The sequence below is a fragment of the Nannospalax galili genome, unplaced genomic scaffold (genome assembly GCF_000622305.1).
Source record: "Nannospalax galili isolate Female #2095 unplaced genomic scaffold, S.galili_v1.0 scaffold278, whole genome shotgun sequence".
NCBI lineage: Eukaryota > Metazoa > Chordata > Mammalia > Rodentia > Spalacidae > Nannospalax > Nannospalax galili.
The window spans coordinates 2,150,040-2,173,304 of record NW_008347536.1 but is presented as its reverse complement, the minus strand read 5'-3'; the positions used below and the strand labels follow the sequence as shown (position 1 = coordinate 2,173,304).

General features: G+C 36.6%; 1 protein-coding gene across 1 annotated transcript in view; it reads left to right on the top strand.

Annotated features, from left to right (window-relative positions):
* The window catches only part of Tmem135 (transmembrane protein 135), a 272,569-nt gene that overhangs the window by 32,850 nt on the left and 216,454 nt on the right, over positions 1–23,265 (top strand). The window contains exons 2-3 of the mRNA XM_008844130.3: positions 12,953–13,080; positions 15,769–15,861. Coding sequence (XP_008842352.1) covers positions 12,953–13,080; positions 15,769–15,861 — 221 coding nt within the window. The remainder of the gene's footprint in view (positions 1–12,952; positions 13,081–15,768; positions 15,862–23,265) is intronic.

Genomic DNA, 23,265 nt, shown 5'->3' with positions numbered 1-23,265 from the left:
TACTTTCAGGTATTTTGATAGCTGTTGGAGTGGTTAGAATCAGTGTTAGTTATTTCTCAAAGGCTTCTAGATAGGGGAGAAGACAAATGTATCCATCATTTTAGAACAATAACTGGTTGTCTCCTTTAGCTACAGGTGGGCACTACAGTATTGGAGACCAAGACCTGAAGTCTTACATCTGAGCAGCACTTTCTGGTTAGGAACAAAATCATTAATGAGAAAGAATTGTCTAAATAACTTTTTATATAGACTTAAGTCTAATATCTGGGAAGTATAATCCATTGCACTCTTTATGCTGATGACTTTACTCTTTGGTTATACTTTCTTTTTGTGTGTTTAAGACCATGCAGTTGGCCCAAATTAATCAATTTATTTTTACACTTAAGGTCATTTGAGGATCTGTTCCTCAGAGGTCACATGGAGTTGGGAGGAGCTCCTGGCTCCTTTCTTTTACCAGTTCCATCTTTTCGAAGATAAATCAAAGGTCCTGCTTGACCATGTCTGGCTTCACTTGAAAGCGTGAATGAGATGTTTCCTCTGAGTTGACCCTCCTCCTTTTAGACTGGACACTCGTTCAGGTCCATCTTGTGAGGTCTCCATGGCACCCTGAACAAGAGGACATGTGACTCACCACAGTTACAGGACATTTTGAGAGATGTTCCATAGTCCCCTGGAATTTAGTCGACTTTGGAGGGCAAGGGGCAAAAATTGTCCTTTAAGTTCCTCTGACCACATTAATATAGGCCTCAAACTATGGCTGTTAAACATCCAATAAAGTTAGTTCCACCAGTCTAGTATTTTTAATTACTATGTGCTTTGTAGATAAGGCTTGTGTAAAAAACCAAATATTCTCAGATAAACCTTGACTAGATACATACTTTGTTCCTTAAACTAGTTGACTATACTATGACCATAGAAATTTTAAGATTATGTGTATATTATTTTTGTCTTATCCTTTATATATCATAACAAACCTACACAGACCTTCATCACTTGCTTAGGCTTTCTCATTTTTTTCTGTGTATTTTAGAAACTATCTCCATTCCCATATCCTTTTAACACATTTTACATTCTCATTTTCTGTTTTTAAAAAATAATTATGAGACATAATAGCATTAACAAATAAATTTTTCATCTGTTGTGAGACTTCTTTTCCTGAGGATGCTAAGCAAGGTTTATTCGCTTTCAAGTTTCTAGTGTCAAGCCAATGTTTGATTAAAGTTTTACTGGGGAACCTATGAATTTATTGAACTTACTTACCGAGGTAACCATGGGTTGCCAAGGTGTATGTATGACCTGAGGGTATGCACACTAAAAAGCCTTTACCCAGCATGGGTCATGCCTTCTCTTCCTAGCCTTCCCCAGATTGTATACTTTAGCCCTCCCCAAATCCAGGAGGCCATGTGAGATTAGGGCCAAATTACATACAGTTGGCTGGAAAGAGTGGTGGATACTCTGGTGAGGGTCCAGCGACCCTGCTTGGCCCTTCTTTTATGAATGAGCACAAACCATCAACTAGCCCAATTGTGACAATGTTTAGGGATCAGGTTCAGCTGAAGTCGTGATGATGGTAGTTATTTCATACAGAAGGGACTTCTGTACAGCATCATCTTATTAAAAGGACCTGGAATTTAAAAGAATTTGGTGCTAGGATCCAAATATGAGGGAGAACATACATTGTTTGTTTTTCTGAGTCTGTTACTTCTTCTAGATCCATCCATTTACCTGCAAATTTCATTATTTCATCTTTCTTTACTGCTGAATAGAACTCCATTGTGTAAATATACCACATTTTCATTATCCACGTATCAGGTGAGGGGCACTTAGGTTGCTCCCATCTCTTAGCTATTGTGAAAAGAGCAGCAACAAACATGGTTGTACAAGTGTCTCTACAATAGGATGAGTCCTTTGGGTATATGCCTCGGAGTGGTATAACCGGGTCATATGGTAGGTTCATTTTTAGGTTTTTAAGAGTTCTCACATGGTTTTCCATAGAGATTGCATGAGTTTGCAATCCCACCAGCAGTGAATGCGCTTTCCCCTTTCTCCACTTCCTCACCAGCATTTGGTATCGTTAGTTCTCTTGATCCTAGCCAGTCTGATTGGGGTGGTTTTAATTTGCATTTCCCTAATTACTTATGATGTTGAATACTTTTTAAGATCTTTCTTAGCCATCTTTATTTCTTCCTTTTGAGAACTCTCTGTTTAGATCTTTAGCCCATGTTTTCATTGGGTCATTTGGTTTCTTGATTCTTTGTTTTTTGAGTTCTTTATATATTCTGGATGTTAAGCTTCTGTCAGATGTGTCACTGTTGAAGATGTTTTTTCCCATTCTGTGAGTTTTCTCTTTACTTTTTTGATTGTTTCTTTTGCTGTACAGAAACTTTTTAGTGTAATGAGGTCCCACTTGTTGATCGCTGACCTTAATTCCTGAGCAACTTATGTCTGATTTAGGAAATCCTTTCCTACACCTATATCTTTTAAGTTACTGCAAATATTTTCTTCTAATAGTTACAGGGTTTCCAGTTTTACATAGAGGTCTTTGATCCATTTGGAGTTGACTTTTGTGCAAGGTGAAAGATAAGGATCGATTTCATCTTCTACAGGTTAAGATCCAATTTTGCTATCACCATTTGTTGAAGGTGCTATCTTTCCTCCATTGTGTGTTCTTAGCATCTTTGTCGAATATCAGGTGCCTGAAATTGTATGAACTTATGTTTGGGTCTTCAATTTTGTTCCATTGGTCTGTGGGTCTATTTTTATGCCAGTACCATATTGTTTTTATGACTATAGCTCTGTAGTAGAGCTTAAAATCTGGTATAGTAATCCCCCCAGCATTGCTCTTAGTTCTCAAGGTTGTTTTGGCTATACGCGGTCTCTTGTGCTTGTACTGATCAACACTTCCAACTCCTGGTGTCTTCCTCAATCTCTTTCTTTAATGATTTAAAATTTTCATTGTAGAGATCTTTGGTGCCTTTGGTTGGATTTATTCCAAGTTACATACTTTTTTTGCAGTAATTGTGAATGGGAGCATTTCCCTGTATTATTTCTCCAATTGCTTGTTATTGGTATTTAGAAAGGCTACTGATTTTTGTAGATTGATTTTATAACCTGCCACTATACTGAAAGTGTTCTAGGAGTTTTGTGGTGGAACTTTTGGGATCTCGTAGGTATAATATCATATCATCTGCAAAAAGTGATAGTTTTCCCTTTTCTTTTCCAATTAGTACTCCTTTAATTTCCTTCTCCTGTCTTACTGCTCTAGCAAGAATTTCAAGCACTATGTTGAAAGGGAGTGGAGATAGTGGACATCTTTGTCTGGTTCCTGATTTTAATGGGAATGCTTCCTGTTTTTCTCCATTTAGAATGATATATTCTGTGGGTTTGTTGTATATAGCTTTAATTATGCTGAGGTATGTTCCCTCCAGTCCAATTCCCTCTAGGACTTTGAACATAAATGCATGCTGAATTTTGTCAAAAGCCATTTCTGCATCTATTGAGATGACAATGTGGTTTTTGTCTTTGAGTCCATTAATATGATTAATGACGTTTATTGACTTGCATATATTGAACATACTTGAATCTCTGGGATAAAGCCTAGTTGATCATGGTGAATGATCTTTTTGATGTGTGTCTATATGTGAAGAACCACATTTTTTAAAGTGGAAAAAGAATTCATATGCCATTTAATTTAATCCTTTATTTAAGAAATGAGGAAATTGAACTCTAAAGAGCATGTAATCAGGGATCTTCCTTAGCAATAGTTACAGAATGGAGATTAGAAGTCAAACCTAAGGTGCTGGAGAGATGGCTCAGCAGTTAAGAGCATTGGCTGATCTTGCAGAGGACCCAGGTATGATTCCGAGCACCCACATAGCAGTTAACAACTGTCTGTAACTTTAGTTTCAGGGAATTGATGCCTTCTTCTGACCTCCAAGGTCATTGCATGACACAGGTGCACTTACATACATGCGGGCAATACAGTTATACACATAACATGAAAAATAAGTTAAAAATCAAACCTAATTATTTTGTATTGCATCCTTGTGGTTAGTGCTATCCCCTATTCATATTTTTAAATAACAAATATTCCTTATTCTTTCACACTTGTTCCTGTCCTGATATTATAAATTATAACACATTTTATGTAGAATGCCTTTACTATACATTTGCAAACAAAATTAAATCGACCACCAATCAGTGATAACTAATGCATTGACATTCTAGTATTTGCTATATATATCCTTTTCAGATTATTGCTTATCTTTATTTACAAATATCTTTTCCTTTTATGTATTTTTTTACATGTCATTAGTTTTCTAAAACTAGATTATTCAAGTATAAATTAATATTTGCATATAATTTAGTCATAGGTGTATGATATACCTTGTTTTTAGTTAAAATTTTCTGTGCATACTTGAAAAGTTCAGGGGTAGTTAGTACAGAGTTATTGGGTCAAAGCATGTGACCCTTATGAGGTGTTTGATTTAAGAGCTGGTGCTTCTGGGAATCCACATGAGGGCTAACAACCATTCATAACTCTAGTTCCAGGGGATCTGACGTCCTCTTCTGACTGCTGTGGGGATTGACAGCATGGGTGCACTTGCATGCAGGGAACACGTGTATTTTTTATAAAAAATAAAAATAATAAAGAAGATATTTTAAAAAAAGAGCTGGTGCTTCTGAAGGTGTCTGATGATTTCACACAGGAGTCCGAGGGCTTTTAAAAATCACTGGATGGCTGGTCCAGTTGCAGATATGTTGTTTGCTTAGGTCAAGACTTTTAAGCTGTTTACATTGCAGCAAGCTGTGCACACTGGAAAACTTAAGTAGCCACTGTGGTCTGGACCCCTGGCCTGCCTGGCCACAGATTACTCAGATCATCAGTGCCTGGCTGTAAACACTGAACTACAACACAGTGACTGTAAGGTCCTGAGTTGGTGCTTGTGCTTTGTGTTGGGTTTTTCTTTTCTTGTCACAGACTGCACAGGTTTTTTTTTTTTGTAAAAATGTCAAAGTTATTCCCTTTACTGTGAATAGGCATTTAGATTGTGGTGGTGTTTGTGACTGATTACAGACAGTGCTCTAGAACGCATCTTTTGGTGGAAGGAAGCACTATTTGTTCTGGGCATAGTCCATAGAATTGCTTGATTACGAGAGTGGATATGTGGTAGTTGAATTTGATATTATGAAACAGTTTTCCAGAAAAGTAACGGGTATACTTTGCAGTCCCATGGCAGGGTGTGGGAGCTGTGCTTGCGCCTCCTTCCCACCTGCACTGCCTATTGTTTATTCTTTCCAGTTCACCATTTGGATGCGTGTTTCCTTGTGTAGTTCCTTGTGTAGTTCTCTCATGACTGATTAGGTTGGCAGTGTTTCCTGTACTTGTTTCTAGGCTTTGTGAATACACTTTTTAAAACAAAATTGAACTTTTCATTTTGATGTAAATGTAGATTCACATACAGTTGAAAGAAATAATAGAGATTCCATAAACATTTTATCCATTTTTCCCAGGGGTACCCTCTTACCAAACAGTACTACAGAATTACAATAAAAGAATTGCCATTGATAACAGTCTGACTCAGAATATAGGCTGGGGAGATGGCTCAGCTGGTAAAGTGCTTGCCACACAAGCATGAGAAACCGAGTTTGGATCTCTAGCTCACATAAAAAGCTGGGCATGGCAGTGTGCCCATAATCCCGGTGATAGGGGGCAGAGCCAGGAGGATGCTTGGAACTCACCGGCCACCCAGTCTAGTGGAGTTGGTAAGCTTCAGCTTCAAGGAGAGACTCTTTCAACAAGGTGGAGATTTTGAGGAAGACAGCCCACATTGACCTCTGGCTTCCAGACCCCAATACACATTTGTGCATATTACCACACAAACATTTACACGTGCACGCGTGTGCGTGCACACACACACACACACACACACACACACACACATTTTGGCAGCCTTCAGTCTGCCCTTTTATAGCTAGACTTACTTTTCTCCATTTTTCTCCCTTTAATTCAGTCAACTGCTAAGTTCTTCTTTTCTGCGATTTTGTCATCAGAATATTGTAAGTGGAAGCATGCAGTATGTAGCCCTTTGAGATTGACCTTTTAGCATAAGTTGTTTTATGTATTACTCTTTTATGTCATTTGTAAGCAAATTACGTTTTGAAAATTCGATACATGTATACAATGTATCTTGGTCATATCCATGCCCCTGTCCCCCAAAATATCTCCCATCTCCTTCCCAACTTCATCATCTTTTTTTTTTCAATAACCATTTTGTACTCATATATATGTGTGTGTGTGTGTGTGTGTGTGTGTGTGTGTGTGTGTGTGTGTATGGGTCATACACAGGGACATGGGCCACCTCCCGCCCTCCAAATGTGACTCTTCCTACCTCAGCAGCCATTGCCTTCTCAGCTAGAGGTGAGATATTGGGAACCCTGCTCCTCTCCATGCTGGAATTTTTAACTCACTTGTTCTTGAAGAGGTCTTGTGGTGGTAACGACAGCCGCTGTGAGTTCATGTGTATAACACTCATGCCATTTACAGAGGTCAGCCTTTCACATTTCTCCTCTTCATTTTCTGGCTTATAGATTCTTTCCACTCTGTCTTCCATGATGTTCCCTGAGCCTTGAGGTGGCAGGGAGAGTTTGATACAGATGCGCTATCTATGGCCGAGGAGTCATAGTCACTTATTCTTTAATAATTTATGAGTTTCTGTATTAACCACTACCTTTTGCAATGAGAAGCTTCCCAGACCAAGGTTGAGAGGTGTGTTTTCTAACTTTTTTTTTTAATTGCTGAGTAGTATTTGAGTAGTATTTGTCCTCAGAAACATCACAGTTTGTTAAACCATTTACCTGCTGAAGAACATCTGGTTTCCGGTTTTGACAATTAGGAGCAAAGCTGCTATAAACATTTGTACACAAGTTTTATATTAACATGAGTTTTCATTTCTCAGAGGTTATTAACCAAGACTGCATTTAATGGCCAAATGTTAGTTGCTTGATTAGCATTTTAAGAAACTGCCAGAGTATTTTGTAACATTTTTATCATGTCCTGTTTCTACCTGCCATAAATGAGTATCCATTTTGTTTAAATCTTTGCCAGCATTTGCTGTTGTTGTCATCATTGTGGTTGTGTGTATGCGCCTGTGTGAGTGTGTGTGAGTACTCTTGCTCATGCACATACATGTCAGGGTGAGAGATCAGTGTTGGCTACCTTCCTCCGTACTTATCTACCTTATCACTTTGAGACAGTGTGTGTCATTGAACCTAAAGCTTGCCATTTCAGTTAGCTCAGTTGGCTAGGAAGCCCCCAGGATCTGTCTGACTCTGCTCCCAGAGTGGTTTTTACATGGGTGCTAGGGATTTTCAGGTCCTCACTTATCTACTGAGCTATCTCCCAGCTCTGTCTGTGCTTTTACTGTAGCCATTCTGATGGTTGTATAGTGATACCTCATTGTAATTTTAATGAACATTTCCCTAATTGTTTATTTGCATTTATGTATTTTGTCCTGAAGATGTCTGTTCATTAGCTTACTCTAATTGGATTTATTGTTGATTTTAAAGATCTCTCTCTCTCTCTCTCTCTCTCTCTCTATATATATATATATGTGTGTGTGTGTGTGTTTGTATGTATGTATGTGTGTGTATGTATGTATGTATGTATGATGTATTGGATGTTAGTCTTTTATTACCTGTGGGAGTTCTGTTTTCTCCTGTCCTCTAGGTTTTCTGTTATCCCCCTCATGGGTCTTTCACCAGGAACAGGTTTAAATTTTAATGAAGTTAAAATCAGATTTTCTTTATGTTTTTACTGTCAAATCTAAGCCTTATTGCTCTAAATTTTTTTCCATTTCCTCCCAAACATTTTATAGTTCTCTATGTAATATTATTGTCTATGATCCATTTTGAATGAATTTTTTACAAAATATGAGCCTTAGTAGGTTCCTTTCCCTCTCTTTCCCATTTTAAATATATTTTTTAAGTTGAGTGTTGCTGTATTTCATATAATAGAACTCAGTCAAATTTAGAACCCCTCCCCCACTGGATTTCATGCATTCTGTTATATATATTAAGTCCTCTTTGGTCAAGCATTTGTATCCAAGTATCCTTCAGTGCAAGTTCATCTGCTGGAGCCTAGTCAGCCTATCTAGAGATCTTAAAGAAAATCTACTCTCCCTCACCCAGTAGTAGTAATCAGTTGCTAATAGTTTTTTGGCTAGGCCTGGAGCCTGCTGCCCATTTGCCTCATTTTATGCTGAGTTTTTGTCTGATTGAGTCGTCATGGCTCTTGTTGCATGCTGACACCATTGTTGCTAGTATCTTTGAATAAGTTCCCAGTGGCCTGAAAGCCTCTGTTTCCTTATGTTCATTTACCAACCCCAACTCTTACAATCTTTCTGCCACTCTGCCACAATGGTCCCTGAGCTGTGGGTGAGTGAGGTTTAATATATAGGAGTCCTATCCAGGGACACGCACTTTGCAGTCTCTTATTCTCTAAAACTTGGCCAGTTGTGGCCTTCTGTGTGCATCACAGTCTGTTTGTATGAAGAAGCTTCACTGGTGAGAGTTGAAGGATGTATTAATATTCTCTCTCTCCCCTGTTCTGCTATGTTCCATGAGCTTTAGGTGCAGAATTTCTGCTGTAGATATGTCACTTAGGTCTGGGCATCTCCTAGACATATATTCTCTCTGTGTGACCAGTTGTGGAACTCTGTAATAGCCTCCATCAGGATAGTAGGTGGGTCTCTGTCAGGCAGATAAGGAGGCCAGGGGGAAGATGGGGGTGACGACAGTCTGTGGAGGGGCTAACTAGGCTAGAAGATTAAGCTAGTTTGGGTTAGGAAGCTAGTCCAGAGCTCAAGTGGAAGAGCAGGAGGAGGCCTGGGCCCAAGGCTAGAAGGGGTGTGGGGAGGACTGTGATTGAGAGAGAGTGAAGGTGCTCAGGCTGCAGGGAAATATAGATGTCCGTGAGTTGGACCATATTTTGAAAGACTGTCTTTTCTCTTTGGAACTGTTTGTGCGCCTTTGTCAAAAATGAGATCTATTTGGATGAACTTCTTAGCTCTGTGCTCTTCTCCATTTGTCTGTCTGTCTTATCATCAATATTATATAGTCAGATACTGTAGCTATATAATAATATTCTAAGAAGAGATAGACTGATTTCTGCCACTTTACTCACTTCTAGTTCTTTTTTCTTTCTATATAAATTCTAGAGTAGGCTTGCCAATGCTTACAGAAAAATTTCTGGGCTTGTGATAGGAATTAAGTTGTATTTGCATATCACATTGGTGGGAAATTGACATCTAATCCATGAACATGGCATGTACTATGTTTGGATTTTGAATCTCACCCCAAAGACCCATGTGTTGAAGGCTTAGTTTCTAGACTGATGCTATTGGGAAATTGAGGTACCTTTAATAGGTGGGGCCAGGTGGAAATAAGTTAGGCCATTGGGGGTGTATTAGTTACTTTTCTGTTGCTGTGATGAAACACCATGACTAAGGGAACTTATAGTAGGAAGAGTTTACTTAGCTTATGGTTCTTGGTTTGTAAGGGTGCATAATGGTTGGGGAGGTATGGGGAAGGAAGTGACCGGAGCAGAAAGCTAAGTGATCACATCTTCAAGCAGGAATAGGAAGCAGCGAGCAACTAGAAATCTGGCAAGGCTTACGAACTCTCTAATCCCGCCCCCAGTGATTTGCTTCCTCCAGCATGGCCACACCTTCTAAGACCTCCCAAAACAGCACCACCAACTGGGGACAAAATGTCTAGATACTTGGAGCCTATGGGGGACATTCTCATTCAGACTGCCACAGGGAACATGCCTTGGGGGGAAGTATTGGGACCTTGGTTCCTTTTTGTGTTTCTCCTCTTTCTAGCTGCCACATGCTCCCATCCCATTCTGATTTACTGCCTCACCACATGCACAGAAGCAACATGGCCAACTGAACTTGGCTGAGACCTCTGAAACTGTGAGCCTAAAAATACTTTCTTCCTACTAAGCTATTTACCTCAGGTGTTTTGTCACAGTGCTAAAAAGATGACTAATAGCATATCTCTCTGTGTACGTCTATGTTTTTTTCATCAGCATTGTGTAGTTTTCATCATACAAATCCTGTAAATGTATGTTATAGGTCTGTACCTAAGCATTAGGTTCATACTGAAGTATTTCATACTTGTGAAGTATAAATGCCACTGAAGTTTTAATATTTTGTTCATGTGTTCATATTTCTCATATAGGAAATTTGTTTATGTATGCTTATCTTAAATCTTTTTGTACGTTTTTCTTCTGTCCCTTTTGTTTGTAACCTTTATGTTTATCTTATAATTTCATATTTTTATGTAGACAGCTTACCTACTATATTAGTCACTTTTCTGTTGCTATGATAGAAACACTGAGCAAGGGAACTTATAAAAGGAAGAGTTTATTTAGTTTATGGTTCCACAGGGGCAGGAGTCCATCATGGCGGGGAGGTATGGTGGCAGAGGTTGTTGGAGGAGGAGTGGAAGCTAAGTTCTTACATTCTCAAGCAGGCACAGGAAGCAAGAGGGCAACTCCAGATCTGGCAAAGCTTAAAAACTCTCTAAACCCACCCCCAGTGATGTGCTTCCTCCAGCATCCTCCACACCTTCTAAGACCTCACAAAATAGTGCCACCAACTGGGGATAGAATGTCCAAATACCTGCAGCCTTTGGGAGACATTCCCATTCAAACCACCACACCTACATATGAGGGCAGTTTAATTTCTGCCTTTGCTGGGATGGAGAAGAGTATTTTCCTTGTGCTACTATGAAACTACTAGATTCTGCCCATTGTTAACTCTCAAATGAAAGAAGCATTACATTCTGGAAATGGAGAAATAGGCTGAGCAGGAAAGAAGAATTAAAAATGAGAGCATTTCATCCCTAATTAGGTAGAAATGATGCTCTTACTTGGGATAGTGAACTCAGAAGTAAAAGCATATTTGGGAAATGTGCTGAGTTTTGTGTTGGATCTGTTGATTTCTTTGCCTGTGGACCTTTGTATTGACATGTCCAACGGACATTCAAAGTGCTGACACAGAATTTGGGGGACAGATGAGGGCTGTGACAGGAATTTTTGTACTCAGATGATGACAGTGCTGTGGGTGGAAGTGCATGTAGAGTTAAGTAGTGCTCTGACGACAAGCTGCTGAGAAGAAGCTGTGTTTGGAGATAGGAAGAAAAGAGCGTCTGTCATGGAAGCTGTAGGAACGTCACGACCCATCTTAGCTGCAGTGGAATCTTCCTGATGTCCTCACCTCCCACTCTCATCTCCCATAGTCATTCTACCGTGTTTCATGAGCAGTGCCTGTTCTTTAGTTCAGCTCTACTACACTGCCATATTATGCTTGTTATTTATGCTTTTTCCCTTTATAAAGATTTTTAATATTCTTTGAAGATAAGGATTAGGTCTTATTTTTCATTTTTTCACCCTATGTATGACAGTTGGATTGAAATTGGAGAGAGGGTCAGTTTCAGACACTCCAAGGGGTGAAATAAGAAGTTAGGCTTGTTGGTCACTGACTTTAGGGAAGCGTTACCTCTGGAAACACAGGGCGTGAATGGAGTCTTCCTGCTCTCCCTTAGCTTTGCCCCCTCTTGTACCTCCTCCCTAATTCCCCAATCATGTGGTTCTAGCCTTTGTTCATTTCAAACACTGTTTCATCATGATGGAAAAGTATTCATTTCTCAGGACTTGTAAGGATTCTGTTATTCTTCCAAACCCAGCCCATATCCCCTCTTCCCTGAAACTTCTTTCTACCCCAGGATTAAATTTACTCTACTAAGCTTCCATGGTGCTATGTATTAGATTACTGACACTGAACCACTTTTTTATCATTTAGATCCCTACGTAAGCACATAAGGATAATATATTTAATTTCCTGTACTCAATTAATGTACTTGATTTTAATATACCAATACAGCTCTGTCAGGGTTTTTGGTTGTTTTGTTTTAATCTAGAAATCATTCTTTTTTGCAATCTAAATTTAAGAGCTAAATTATAAAGACTGGTAAGTTAATATTTTTCAATTTAAAATTAAAAGTCATCACTTTTAGGTTGATAATTTTTGTAAGTATCCCTGTCATAAATTTCTTTAGTACTTTTGTCTTGGAACTTATTCCTGCACTGTAGCATCTGGTGCTTAGTCATATTATCATTAGAGTATCTTCCATTTATTTATTTACTATTTATATTTATTTACTTATGTGTGTGTGTGTATAGTGTGTGTATGAGTGTATGTCTTTGTGCGTCTGTGTGTGTGGTGTGTCTCCCATGTGGAGGTCAGAGGACCACTGGCAGGAGTGCATTCTTCCCATCATGTGGGTTCTGGAGATGGTTCTCTGGTCCTCGGCCTTAGTGGCAAGTACCTTTACCCACTGAGCCACCTCAGCCTGGCCCATCATTAGATTCTTAATAATGGCTTCTCGTATTTCTTTTTCTTCATGGCCTTTAGAAGGTCTGGTATCATTAACTTTGTTACTTTTTTTATTCCTAGGATTCCTTCCCTTCCTTGTTGCTATGTTTGGATAAATGAATGATTGTTTTGTTTGGTTTCTATCTCCGAGGTTCTCTTAATAATGGTAGGCTGATATAGTTTAATGTAGTTTTGCTTTAGCATGTAATTTTTACTTGGATTACAATTTATCTTTTCCTTTTAAAAGTTTATTTTTCACCTGAAAGCTGTTTTTTATAGCATTACACAAACCTACCTTGGAGATGACTTATATGACTCATGTTGTGGTTATTTTAACTTTGGTGGATTAAACTATCTTTTGTTCTAGAAACTTTGTTTTTCCAAGGACCAGGAAAATGTCATAGTTTTTCTTCTAGGTTTTAATGTGTACTTTTAATCAGTAGCATATAAGAGCTAATTTAAGTAGAAGCAGTTGGTTGAATTAAACAAAAAAGCTTTTCTCTTTCCAGATTGCAGCAATTCTCCGGAAACGAAAATTAGAGTATTATTTATACAAACTACTTCCTGAAATCCTGCAATCCGCTTCATTTTTGACTGCTAATGGGGCCTTGTATATTACTTTCTTTTGCGTTTTAAGGTTGGTACTCATAATCACCAGTAGATGTTAATGAAATTTCCTGTTAAAATATAAACAAATAAATGTTAAATAATTGTTACTTAGGTCATTTATCTTAAGGAAAGTTTGTAAAATTAGGAGCCTTGGGTCTTTTGGCCTCACAATGTAATGTAAGTTATAAATCATTTGCATGATTATGTAGCAAAAATGCTGAAATACATCACTCATTTTCTGAGGCCTATTATATTTTTGAAATGGTTGGTCAGGATTTCTGATCAGGATAGAATTTAGGAATGATCAGGAATTCAGTCAGCTGTCTGCGACATAAGGTTGGGGCCATAAAAGACATGCTGATGTATCAAAGAACTCTGCTGGAATGCTTGGTCCTCACTCAATCTTGTGTTTGTTATCTGCACTGCCTGCCTTATACACTAGATGCAGTTACACATTCAGTAACTTTGAAAACTGTGGCAAACCCAATATTTATTAGATACTTATCTTTCTCACTGCTCTTGAAAATAAACTTTTCTGGGGCTGGAGAGATGGCTCAACAGTTAAGAACACTGACTGTTCTTGCAGAAGACCCGGGTTTGAATCCTAGCATTCATATGGCGGCTAACAACTGTCCGTAACTCCAGTTGTAGGGGATCTGACAACCTCTTCTGTCCTCTGTGGGCATTGCATGACAGGGTGCACTTACCTACATGCAGGCATAACACTCATACACATATTAGATAAAAATAATAAATAAAAAAGAAAATAAACTTCTCTGTCATGCCAAAATAGTCACTTCATTTATCCTCGAATTTCTTTGCCTGCAGTAGTACTGTGTATTTTAGTTAGTAACTGAGTATATAATTTCCAATGCCTTTTATGGACATTTTTCCTGGACTATTAATATTTATAAGCTTACTATGTGTAGAAAGTAACTGATGTTTTTTATACTATAGAGAAGATCGTATCTTTAAAGTGACATGAATATCTAAGGAACTTTAATCATGTGGTCTATGGAAGGAGAAGAAGACTTGTGAAAACTCTATAAAATTGAGTTCATAAGGGGCTGGAGAGATGGCTCAGCAGTCAAGAGCACTGATTGCTCTTGCAGAGGACCCAGGTTTGATTCCCAGCACCCACAAGGTGCCTACGAACCATCCTTAACTCCAGTTCCAGGGGATCTGATGCCCTCTTCTTACCTCTGCGGCATTGCATGACATGGGTGCACTCACATACATGCAGGCAATACACTCATACACTTAAAAATAATAAATAAAATATTAAAAAGATTTTTAAAAATGAGTTCATAAATAATAAGACTAGAATCACACAATGTGCAAATTGCTGCTAATATAGGACATTTATGTTCTGTGAACTTATTTGGTTAAAGTGTGAAAGCAGAATTTAACATTAAGTTAACATCCGTATTCTTCCTATAGCTCATTTAATAGTTTTTCCTTTAACGTTACATTCAGTAACTTGGCGCATCATTTAAAGAAAAACTGCCTTTAGTCTTTTCAGGCAAAAGGTTTTTAATGTCTCATAAATAATCAAGTTAAATGTTCACAATAATTTTTCTAATCATTTTAAATCCAGACTTAAAAGCTCTACATATATATCTGTATCTATAGTTATATATACATATATCACGTGTGTGTGTGTGTGTGTGTGTGTGTGTGTGTGTGTGTATAATTTTTTTTTCTTCCTATCATGTATCATTTAGCCATTTAAAAATGTTTAGATGTTGGTTCTCCCTTAGGAACATAATTCTTTTGAAAGAAAAAAAAATTTTGGCATCTGTAGATTAGTTTTTTTTTCCTTTGTCTTTGAAAACTCAAGCAATTAGTGCCATTTATAATGTTTAGATACTGTGCAGATTCTTACTTTCAAGTAACTTATTCTAGTGAATGAGAAATAGTATCCACACAAATCTAAAAAAATAAAATACTTTGGTAAGCACTGTAAGAAGACATTATTAACTATTTTACAGCATAAAAGGGATTCATTTGGGGCTGGAGAGGTGGCTCAGAGTTAAGCACTGGCTGTTCTTGCAGAGTACCCAGGTTTGGTTCCCAGCACCCACATGGTGGCTAATAGCTGTCAGTAACTCCAGTTCCAGGGGATCCAGTGCTCTCTTCTGGCCTCCATGGGCACTGCATACATGTGGTGTACTTACTTACATGCAACAAAGCATTCATACACATAAAATAAATGTAAATAAATAAAAAAAATTTAAAAGGAATACATTTGTTAAATATCTGTTGTGAACCAGGTGGCTGGCACATGCCTGTCATCATAGCACTCAGGAGACTAAGGTAGGAGGACTGCTTTCAAGTAGAGGCCAGCCTGAGCTACATAGTGAGTTCAAGGGCAACTTGGGATTCACAGGAAACGCTGTTTCAAAAACCAAAATCAAAACCAAACCAAACAGCATCCAAAAACTTTTTGATGATGATGATGATGACTTTTGTGATAATAATAATAATAATAATAATAATAATAATAATAATACTTTTAGAAAAAGCCAGTACTACTGAGTACTTACCATGTGCCCTGCATAGTCCTGGGGGAGAGAGAGTCTGGTTTTGGATATATTGAATTTGAAGTGCTGTGGGATACTTGGATATACAGTGGGCAGAGATTTGAAACTTATATTGTAATAGTTGAAATGACCAAGTAGGAATTTACTATAAAAATTTTAAATTTGAATTTCAGGAAGATACTTGGAAAATTCTACTCATGGACCCCTGGCTTTGGTGCTGCTTTACCAGCCTCATATGCAGCCATTCTAATCGAAAGAAAAAGCAGGTAAAGTTTTATGTGTTTGTATGTTTAGTGGAACTGGTTACCTGCTAGAATTTTATTTTGCTTATTACCTTTTGCAGTCTAGGGATGAGAAATGTTTCCATACATATTTTTTTCCAGTTCTTTAATATTTGATTGAAAATTAATTTTATAGTAACAACGTATTTATTGTCTATAAAATAAATAAATGTAATATACCCTATAAATATAAATATAAATATAAATGCAGTATACCATATAAATATGAATAAAAATAAGTATAAACATAGAGGACAGTAATACTAATAAGTTTCTATTTACTAAAGAAATAGAAGGTTCTGTGACATGACCCAGTTAAACTGTGTATCTGTGCATTCTAGTGAAACATCTTTCCCTTATTCACAACACCATGATGACATCAAAGAAAATTAACAATAACTTTCTGTTACCTAGATCTGTTCTTTGCTTCAGGCTCATTGGCTGACATGTTATACTAATTGTCTTCGCTACAGTGCTTTGTTGTGAACATTATTTTTCTATGTGAATTAATACCATTTCTAGAATGTTATATAAGCTTTTGAGTCACATAAACAGTTAAAGTGTTTTCATAGGCAAGTAGTTGTCTTTGCATGGATTGCTAAATTCAGAGACCTGGTGGATGTTTTAACATTTGCAAAATCAAGTCAGTGGTTCTGGACACGTACTTTACTCTGACTGAGAGGACAGTGCATGATAGAGTTAAAGCTGGGACTTCACAGCCAGCCTCTGCCTCAGAGTCTGGTACTGCCAGACCTTATTCTTTACCTAAAAAATGGAAGTGGTGACAGTTTGTCAGATTTTCAGATAATTGAATTAATACATGTAAAAATAATTAGAACTGCATTTGTCAGACAGTAAATGATATATATGTGGTAAATATCACTGATTTTTGCCCTTAAGTAAGGAGAGATTTACTCTGGTGATTTAACTTCAGGCAGTTTAAAAAATATGTACTGCTCATACATGAAACTGAAACTTAACTTTTTGTTTCGGTGGGAGATTATTTACTAGATAGAGAATGGACACCTTATCATTGGCTACTCCACTGAGGAAAATGACACTCCTCCCCCTTAAACAACCTGTAATAAATGTGCCATCATTGACGTTGACTTTTTGTACTTGAATAGGGTGATATTTCTATTGTAGTTGTATGCCCACTTTTCAACAGAAAGTGATGAAATGAATACCCTGCAACCATTAGAGTCAGCTTGGAGTTTCACTTTGTATATGAGTGCATGTGTATGTTTGTATGGTTGTTGTGCATATGTGTCACATGGAAGCATGTTGCAGGCATTATGACCCTTCACCTGAATACTTTTTGGTGTATACTTTCTTAAGACATTTTCAGAATCATATTTACTTAATCATAAACCATTACCACACATGAAAAAACTGACATTTATTCCTTGATTTTGTTTTAAAAATGTTATTTTTTGATGCTTTATTCCAATTTTGAAGTGTTGCTATTATTATTTAAGACTTTAGATATTTTGGTCACTGCCTTAATTGTATGCTATAGATTATGATTTATAGTATCATCATTCTTTCCTTGATATTCTTCAATTATAGTTTATGTTTTTCCTTTGATAAAGAATTATTTTGCAATGAAATAATAAAAGAATTTGTTGTTGTTGATTTCTGATTTATTGCATTCTTACCTGAGAGTGTTGTTTGTATTTCCTTTGCATGGAACTTAATAAGATTTTCTTTGTAGCTTAATTTATGCCCTTTTTTTCAGATCGTTTTATGATGCATAAAAACACATTTTCTACCATTGAGATTGAAAGGTTGAGATATACCTTTAAGTTCTGTTTGTTAATTATGTTGTTTAGATGTTTCTTCATTTAGAGGCAGACTCTGTAGTATTAAAATGTGTTCAGGGACTGGAGAGATCATTCAGTGGTTAAGAGCATGCTTGGTTCCCAACATTCACATGGCTACTCACAACCAATTGTAATTACAGTTCTAGGGGGTCCACTGCCCTCTTCTGGCCTGTGACTCTTGCATGCATATGGTACACATAAATTTTTATTGACAAAAGCACATGTACTCGTTTATGTATTTTATAAATAAATACATAAATAGTTTATAAAAATGTTTTTATGGGCCCGACAAGTTGCTGCATGCCTTTAAGCCCAGCACTCACAAGGCAGAGGCAAGTGGATCTCTGTGAGTTCCAGGCCAGCTTGGTCTGTGTAGGAGTTCTAGACCAGCCATAAACTACATGATGAGACCCTGTCTCCCAGGAGAAAAAAAAAAGTTTTGATTTAGTTCTTTTTAGCTTGAGGATTTTTTTTTTTGTTTTTGTTTTTGTTTGTGTTTTTTTTTTTACATATACTGATTAAAATTCTTGCTTCTTTTGTATTTTCTTAGTGTAACTGCCTTTTTGAAACTGGTTTATGCATCTCATATATTTTATTTGATGAGCCAATCTGAAGATCTTTGTATTTTATCTATTTATCATCTATCTATCATCTATCTATCTATCATCTATCTATCTATCATCTATCTATCATCTATCTCTTTCTCTCTCTCTCTATATATATATTTATTGATCCCATTGTTGTAATTTATTGACATTACTATCATGTTTTGTTTTAATTCTGCGTATTATTTTTATTGAAATTCTATATGATTCGTCTGCTTTTTTTGTAGTCAGCAATGTAGCAGGATACAATATTAACATACAAAAGTTAGTAGTCTTCCTATATACCACTAACAAACAAACACACAGAGAAACAAACCAAGGAAATGATCCAATTCTCAGTAGACTCATAATTCTCATGTTTTTGAATAAATCTAAGAAAGGAAACGAAAGACTTGTATAACAAAAACTTTAAGATTTTGAAGAAAAAATTTGAAGAAGAAGATACCAGAAGATGGAAAAGACCTCATATACTCAAGGAAAGGCATCAAATGTTGGAGATGATACAGAGCAACAGAAATTCTCATCTGTGGCTTGAGAAAACTGGTACAGCCACTTTGGGATGCAAACAGCATGGCTCTACAGGATCTTACAAGACTAAATACATGCTTATTATATTGTTCAGCAGTCATATTCCTTAGTATTTACTTAAAGGAAATATCAAAGAAAACCCATGTCCACACAAAATACAAAAATATAGACATCTCTGGAATGAATAAATTACCAAAAGGCTGAAGTAAAGGTATCTTTCAGTAGGCAAATCAACATATAAACTGTAGTATATTCAGACAATGGAGTATTACTCAGTGCTTTTAAAATGAGCTATCTCAGGCCAAAAAAGTGGAAGAAACATAAATACATACTACTTTGTGAAAGAAAAATATCTGAAATGATACCTCCTGTGTGAGGCTAGGAAAAGCAAAACTATCTAGATAGGAAATTGTTAATAGAGAAATGGAGGAGTAGAGACAGAGAAACAGAGTATGTAGGATTTTAGGGGAATGAAATACTCTACCGAGACTGTAGTGATACACATCATTATTCATTTGTCGTAGCCTAAAGGATTTGGACAACAAGAATGGACATTATTGAAAAGTAGGGATTTTGTGAGAGTATGATGAGTCATTTGTTATTAACATATCGCTTTGGTGTTGACGATGGTGAAGCTGTCCATATATAAGAGCAGGAATGTATAAGAAACTTCTGTACTTTACTTTTAATTTCTCTATGAAATTGGCATCATTAAATAATAGGAATATGCTTGATTACAAAATGAATTCTGAAATTGAAAATGAGTTAAGCAGTTTAAGATTACATTAAAAAATAAAGCTATAATGAAGTCCATTTGTATAATACTTCCATAACATAATGTACATAGTTTAATAACTTGCATCAACATAGAGAAAATGATAAAGGTGAGGTAGCTGAGCAGATAAAGGCACTTGCCATGCAAGCCTCATGATCTGAGTTCAAACTCCAGGGCCCACTGTGCAAGGAAAGAACCAACTCCTGAAAGTGGTCTTCTGACCTTCACATATGTACCATGCAAGCACACACTCATACTAATACTAAAAATAAATAAAATGATGAAAAAATAGAAATAATTTTCTGTTGTAAATTCTGAACTTTGGTCATAATTTTAAAAATTAAGTATTTTCTGGAATTTTAATGGGGAATGTATTTAATCTGTAAATTAATTTTGGTAGGATGGCCATTTTCACAATATTAATCTCACTGCTTTTGGTTTTTAATTTTGAAGTGAGCATAGGCACAATAGTAATACAGTAGTACTTGAACCCTTAACCTACCTTCTCTCTAGTAATTCCTTCCTTGTGTGACTAGTATAATCTAGAACTAGGAAGTTGATATTACCATGCTAGTCGGTAGACCTTAGTGTGCCCTGGTTTTTCCTTGCACTCATCTGTGTATATGTATTATGCTGAGCAGCTTGTCCTTATGTATTGACTTGTTTAACCACTACCACTGTTCATATACAGAACAGAACTGTTTCATCACCACTCAGGGTCTCTTATCCCCTGGGAACAACTAATCAATCTGCTTTGTGCTTGTATATGTCATTCTGAAGACTTTAAAATTTACACAAGTGGAATTGTGGAAATGTGTCCTTTGAACGTGGCTTTTTCTTTTCTTGTTTAAAGTCAGCATCCTATTCTGGAGATCTCTCCAAAGTGTTTGTGTATCACTAGTTCATTCCTGTTCTGTTGTAGAGTAGTAGTCTATTACAGGACTGTGCTGGTATATGTTTGTGATATTTTATGGTTTTGCTTCTCTGTCCATGAACATGGTAATCCTTACTCTATGTTTATTTTTTAAATTTCTTTCATCAACTTTCAGAATTTGTAAGATGAAACATATATATGTATATATACATATATGTTGTTCAATTTACACACAAATGTTTCCCTATTTAGGAACAGGTATAGTTTAATTATTAGTATGATTTTGGTAACTGTGTTGAGTTATTAGCTCATGTTCCATAAAATAAACTCAAAAGATGGTTGTTTAACCATCACCATAGTTGATTCTAGGAATTTATTTTCACCTAAAGTGAGGCCTCTTTACTGATCTTCATCCTCTCCCCACCTCCACCAAGTACCAGGTGCTCACTAATCATTTTTGCTTGTATTTCTGTTTTCCTGTTCTGCGTGCATCATGTCAGTGGGATCATACGGTATGTGGTCATTGGTGAGTGGACTCGTTTCCTCCCATTGCTGGAGCATGTATGCATTCCCACTGCACTGCTCGCTAGTGCCAGTTCACAATCCATTTGATAGAGATTTGGATCCTTTCTACTTCTCAGTCATAAATGATGCTGCCTTGCTCATGTGTGTACATATTTTTGTGTAAACTTAATGTTCTCATTTCTCTGGGCTATGACCCTGGCTCTAGAATTGCTGGCTTATATGGTAACTGTGTTTAGCCTTTTGAGGAGCTGCTGACTTATTTGCTAAAGTGGTTGCTGATTTTCAATTCCTTGCAGCAGTGTAAACAGGGTCCAGTCTCTCAGTCCCTGGCCAGCACTTGTTACTGTGTTTTCCTGATTATAATCTCCCTGTAGAGTATGAAGTGGTGTCTCATTATGGCTTTGCATTGGTGATACTGAACATCTTCTCATTATGGCTGGTGATACTGAACATCTTCTCATGCATTTCTTTTGTAGAGAAATGTCATTTTGTGATTGGGTTATTTATGGTTTAATTACTGAGTTGCAAGTGTTCTTTACATATTCTATATGTAAGTCTCTCACCAGATTTAGAATTTGCAATATTCTATCATGTTCTGTGCATTTATCTTATCACTTTTTCTAAATTAAAAAATTTTTGATTTATTTTATGTGTATGAGTGTTTTGCATGCCTATATATAAGTATACCTATGTGTGCAATGTCTGTGGAGGACAGAAGAGGGCGTCGGATCCCCTGGAGTTGGAGTTATGGATTGTTGTTAGCCACCATGAGAGTGCTGGGAACTAAACCTGGGTCCTCTGCAAGAATACCTAGTGCTCTTAACTGCTGAGCCATCTCTACAGCCACCATTTGAGTTAATTTTTGTATATGATTAGAAGTATGGGGACATTATGTTTGTGTTTCATTTTCTGTATGTTTATTACCATGGCTCTTAAGTGCCACTGACTTTTGTGTGCTGATTTTGAATGGTGACCTTGCTGGACTTACTCATTAGTCTAGGAGTTGTTGGTACATTGCTTGAAAATAGCTGCTACTGGGAAAGTTTTTCTTCTTTTTCTGTCTGTATGTTCTTCATTATTACTTTTCCTTACTTTTTTGTGCTGGCATATCCTAGCCTTGTTCCTGATGCTAGGGAACAGCATTTAGTCATTTACTGTCAAATGTGACGATGTTAAGTGTAACTGTGGAGTGGTTTTTACATGTGCATCATCAGGTTTATAAAGTTCACACGTAGTCCTAATTTGTTGATAACCTTTGTTATGAATAGATAGAATGTTTTCTTAAACATCTTTCCTATATCAGTTAATATGATCATGTGATTTTTCTTCTGTGGCCTGTTTGTAGTGGTTTTTATGAATCCATGAGGGTCAAGATTGTTAATGTTGTCTGTAGCTGTTTCTCAATCTTGGCGTTATTGACAAATTTTCATATAGAGTTCTTTGTGGAAGCCTGTCTTGTATTGTGTCACACAGGGCCTTGGTACTCTCTCTTCCTTCTTAATAAATTGAGACAGCTAAAGATACCTCTAGATATTGCCTCACATCTACACAGAACAATGCAATGACCTATATCTGTTAATTTTTAAAAATCTAAGTTTATCATTTGCTGACAGAAAGGTGTAAGATCTGCTGTGGTTTTGAAATTGTCTATTTTATCTTTAAATCAATTTCTGTGATGGCTTTATCGGTATATCCACTAGTATACTTTTATTGGTAAGTATTATTTTGTTAGCTGTATAAATGCTGTATGCCTAGTCATACTAGTTATGCTAATGTTGCTATTATGCCTTTTCTTTTTTTTTAATTTTTAAAAATTATTTATTTAATAACAACATACTTAGAAGAAGCATATCATTACAACACAATTGACATATTCAATAACGGTTTCCTGAGGTAGGATGCATCTCTTTCAAAATTGGCTGTAAATTTTTAGGTTTACAGTTGAATTATTACAGTTATACAATATTGTACTCAGTATAAACCCTAAAAGACATAAATTAAATGATGTTTTAACCTTTAAAAAGATCTCCATTTCATTATTAAAATACACAGTTTCATACAGAAAAATTCTTTTTCAATGCAATTGACATTAAGATGTTTGCACATGCATTTCTAGCCTCTATACATCTGATTATTACTAGTCCCAGTCGGTTACTTTCTGAGCTCCTTAGCATCTGAGCACAGATATAAAGTCATCAGGTAGATTTCAATGGTAATGGTTTCCACATCTACTAGTTATTAAGGAGCAAATTTTTAATA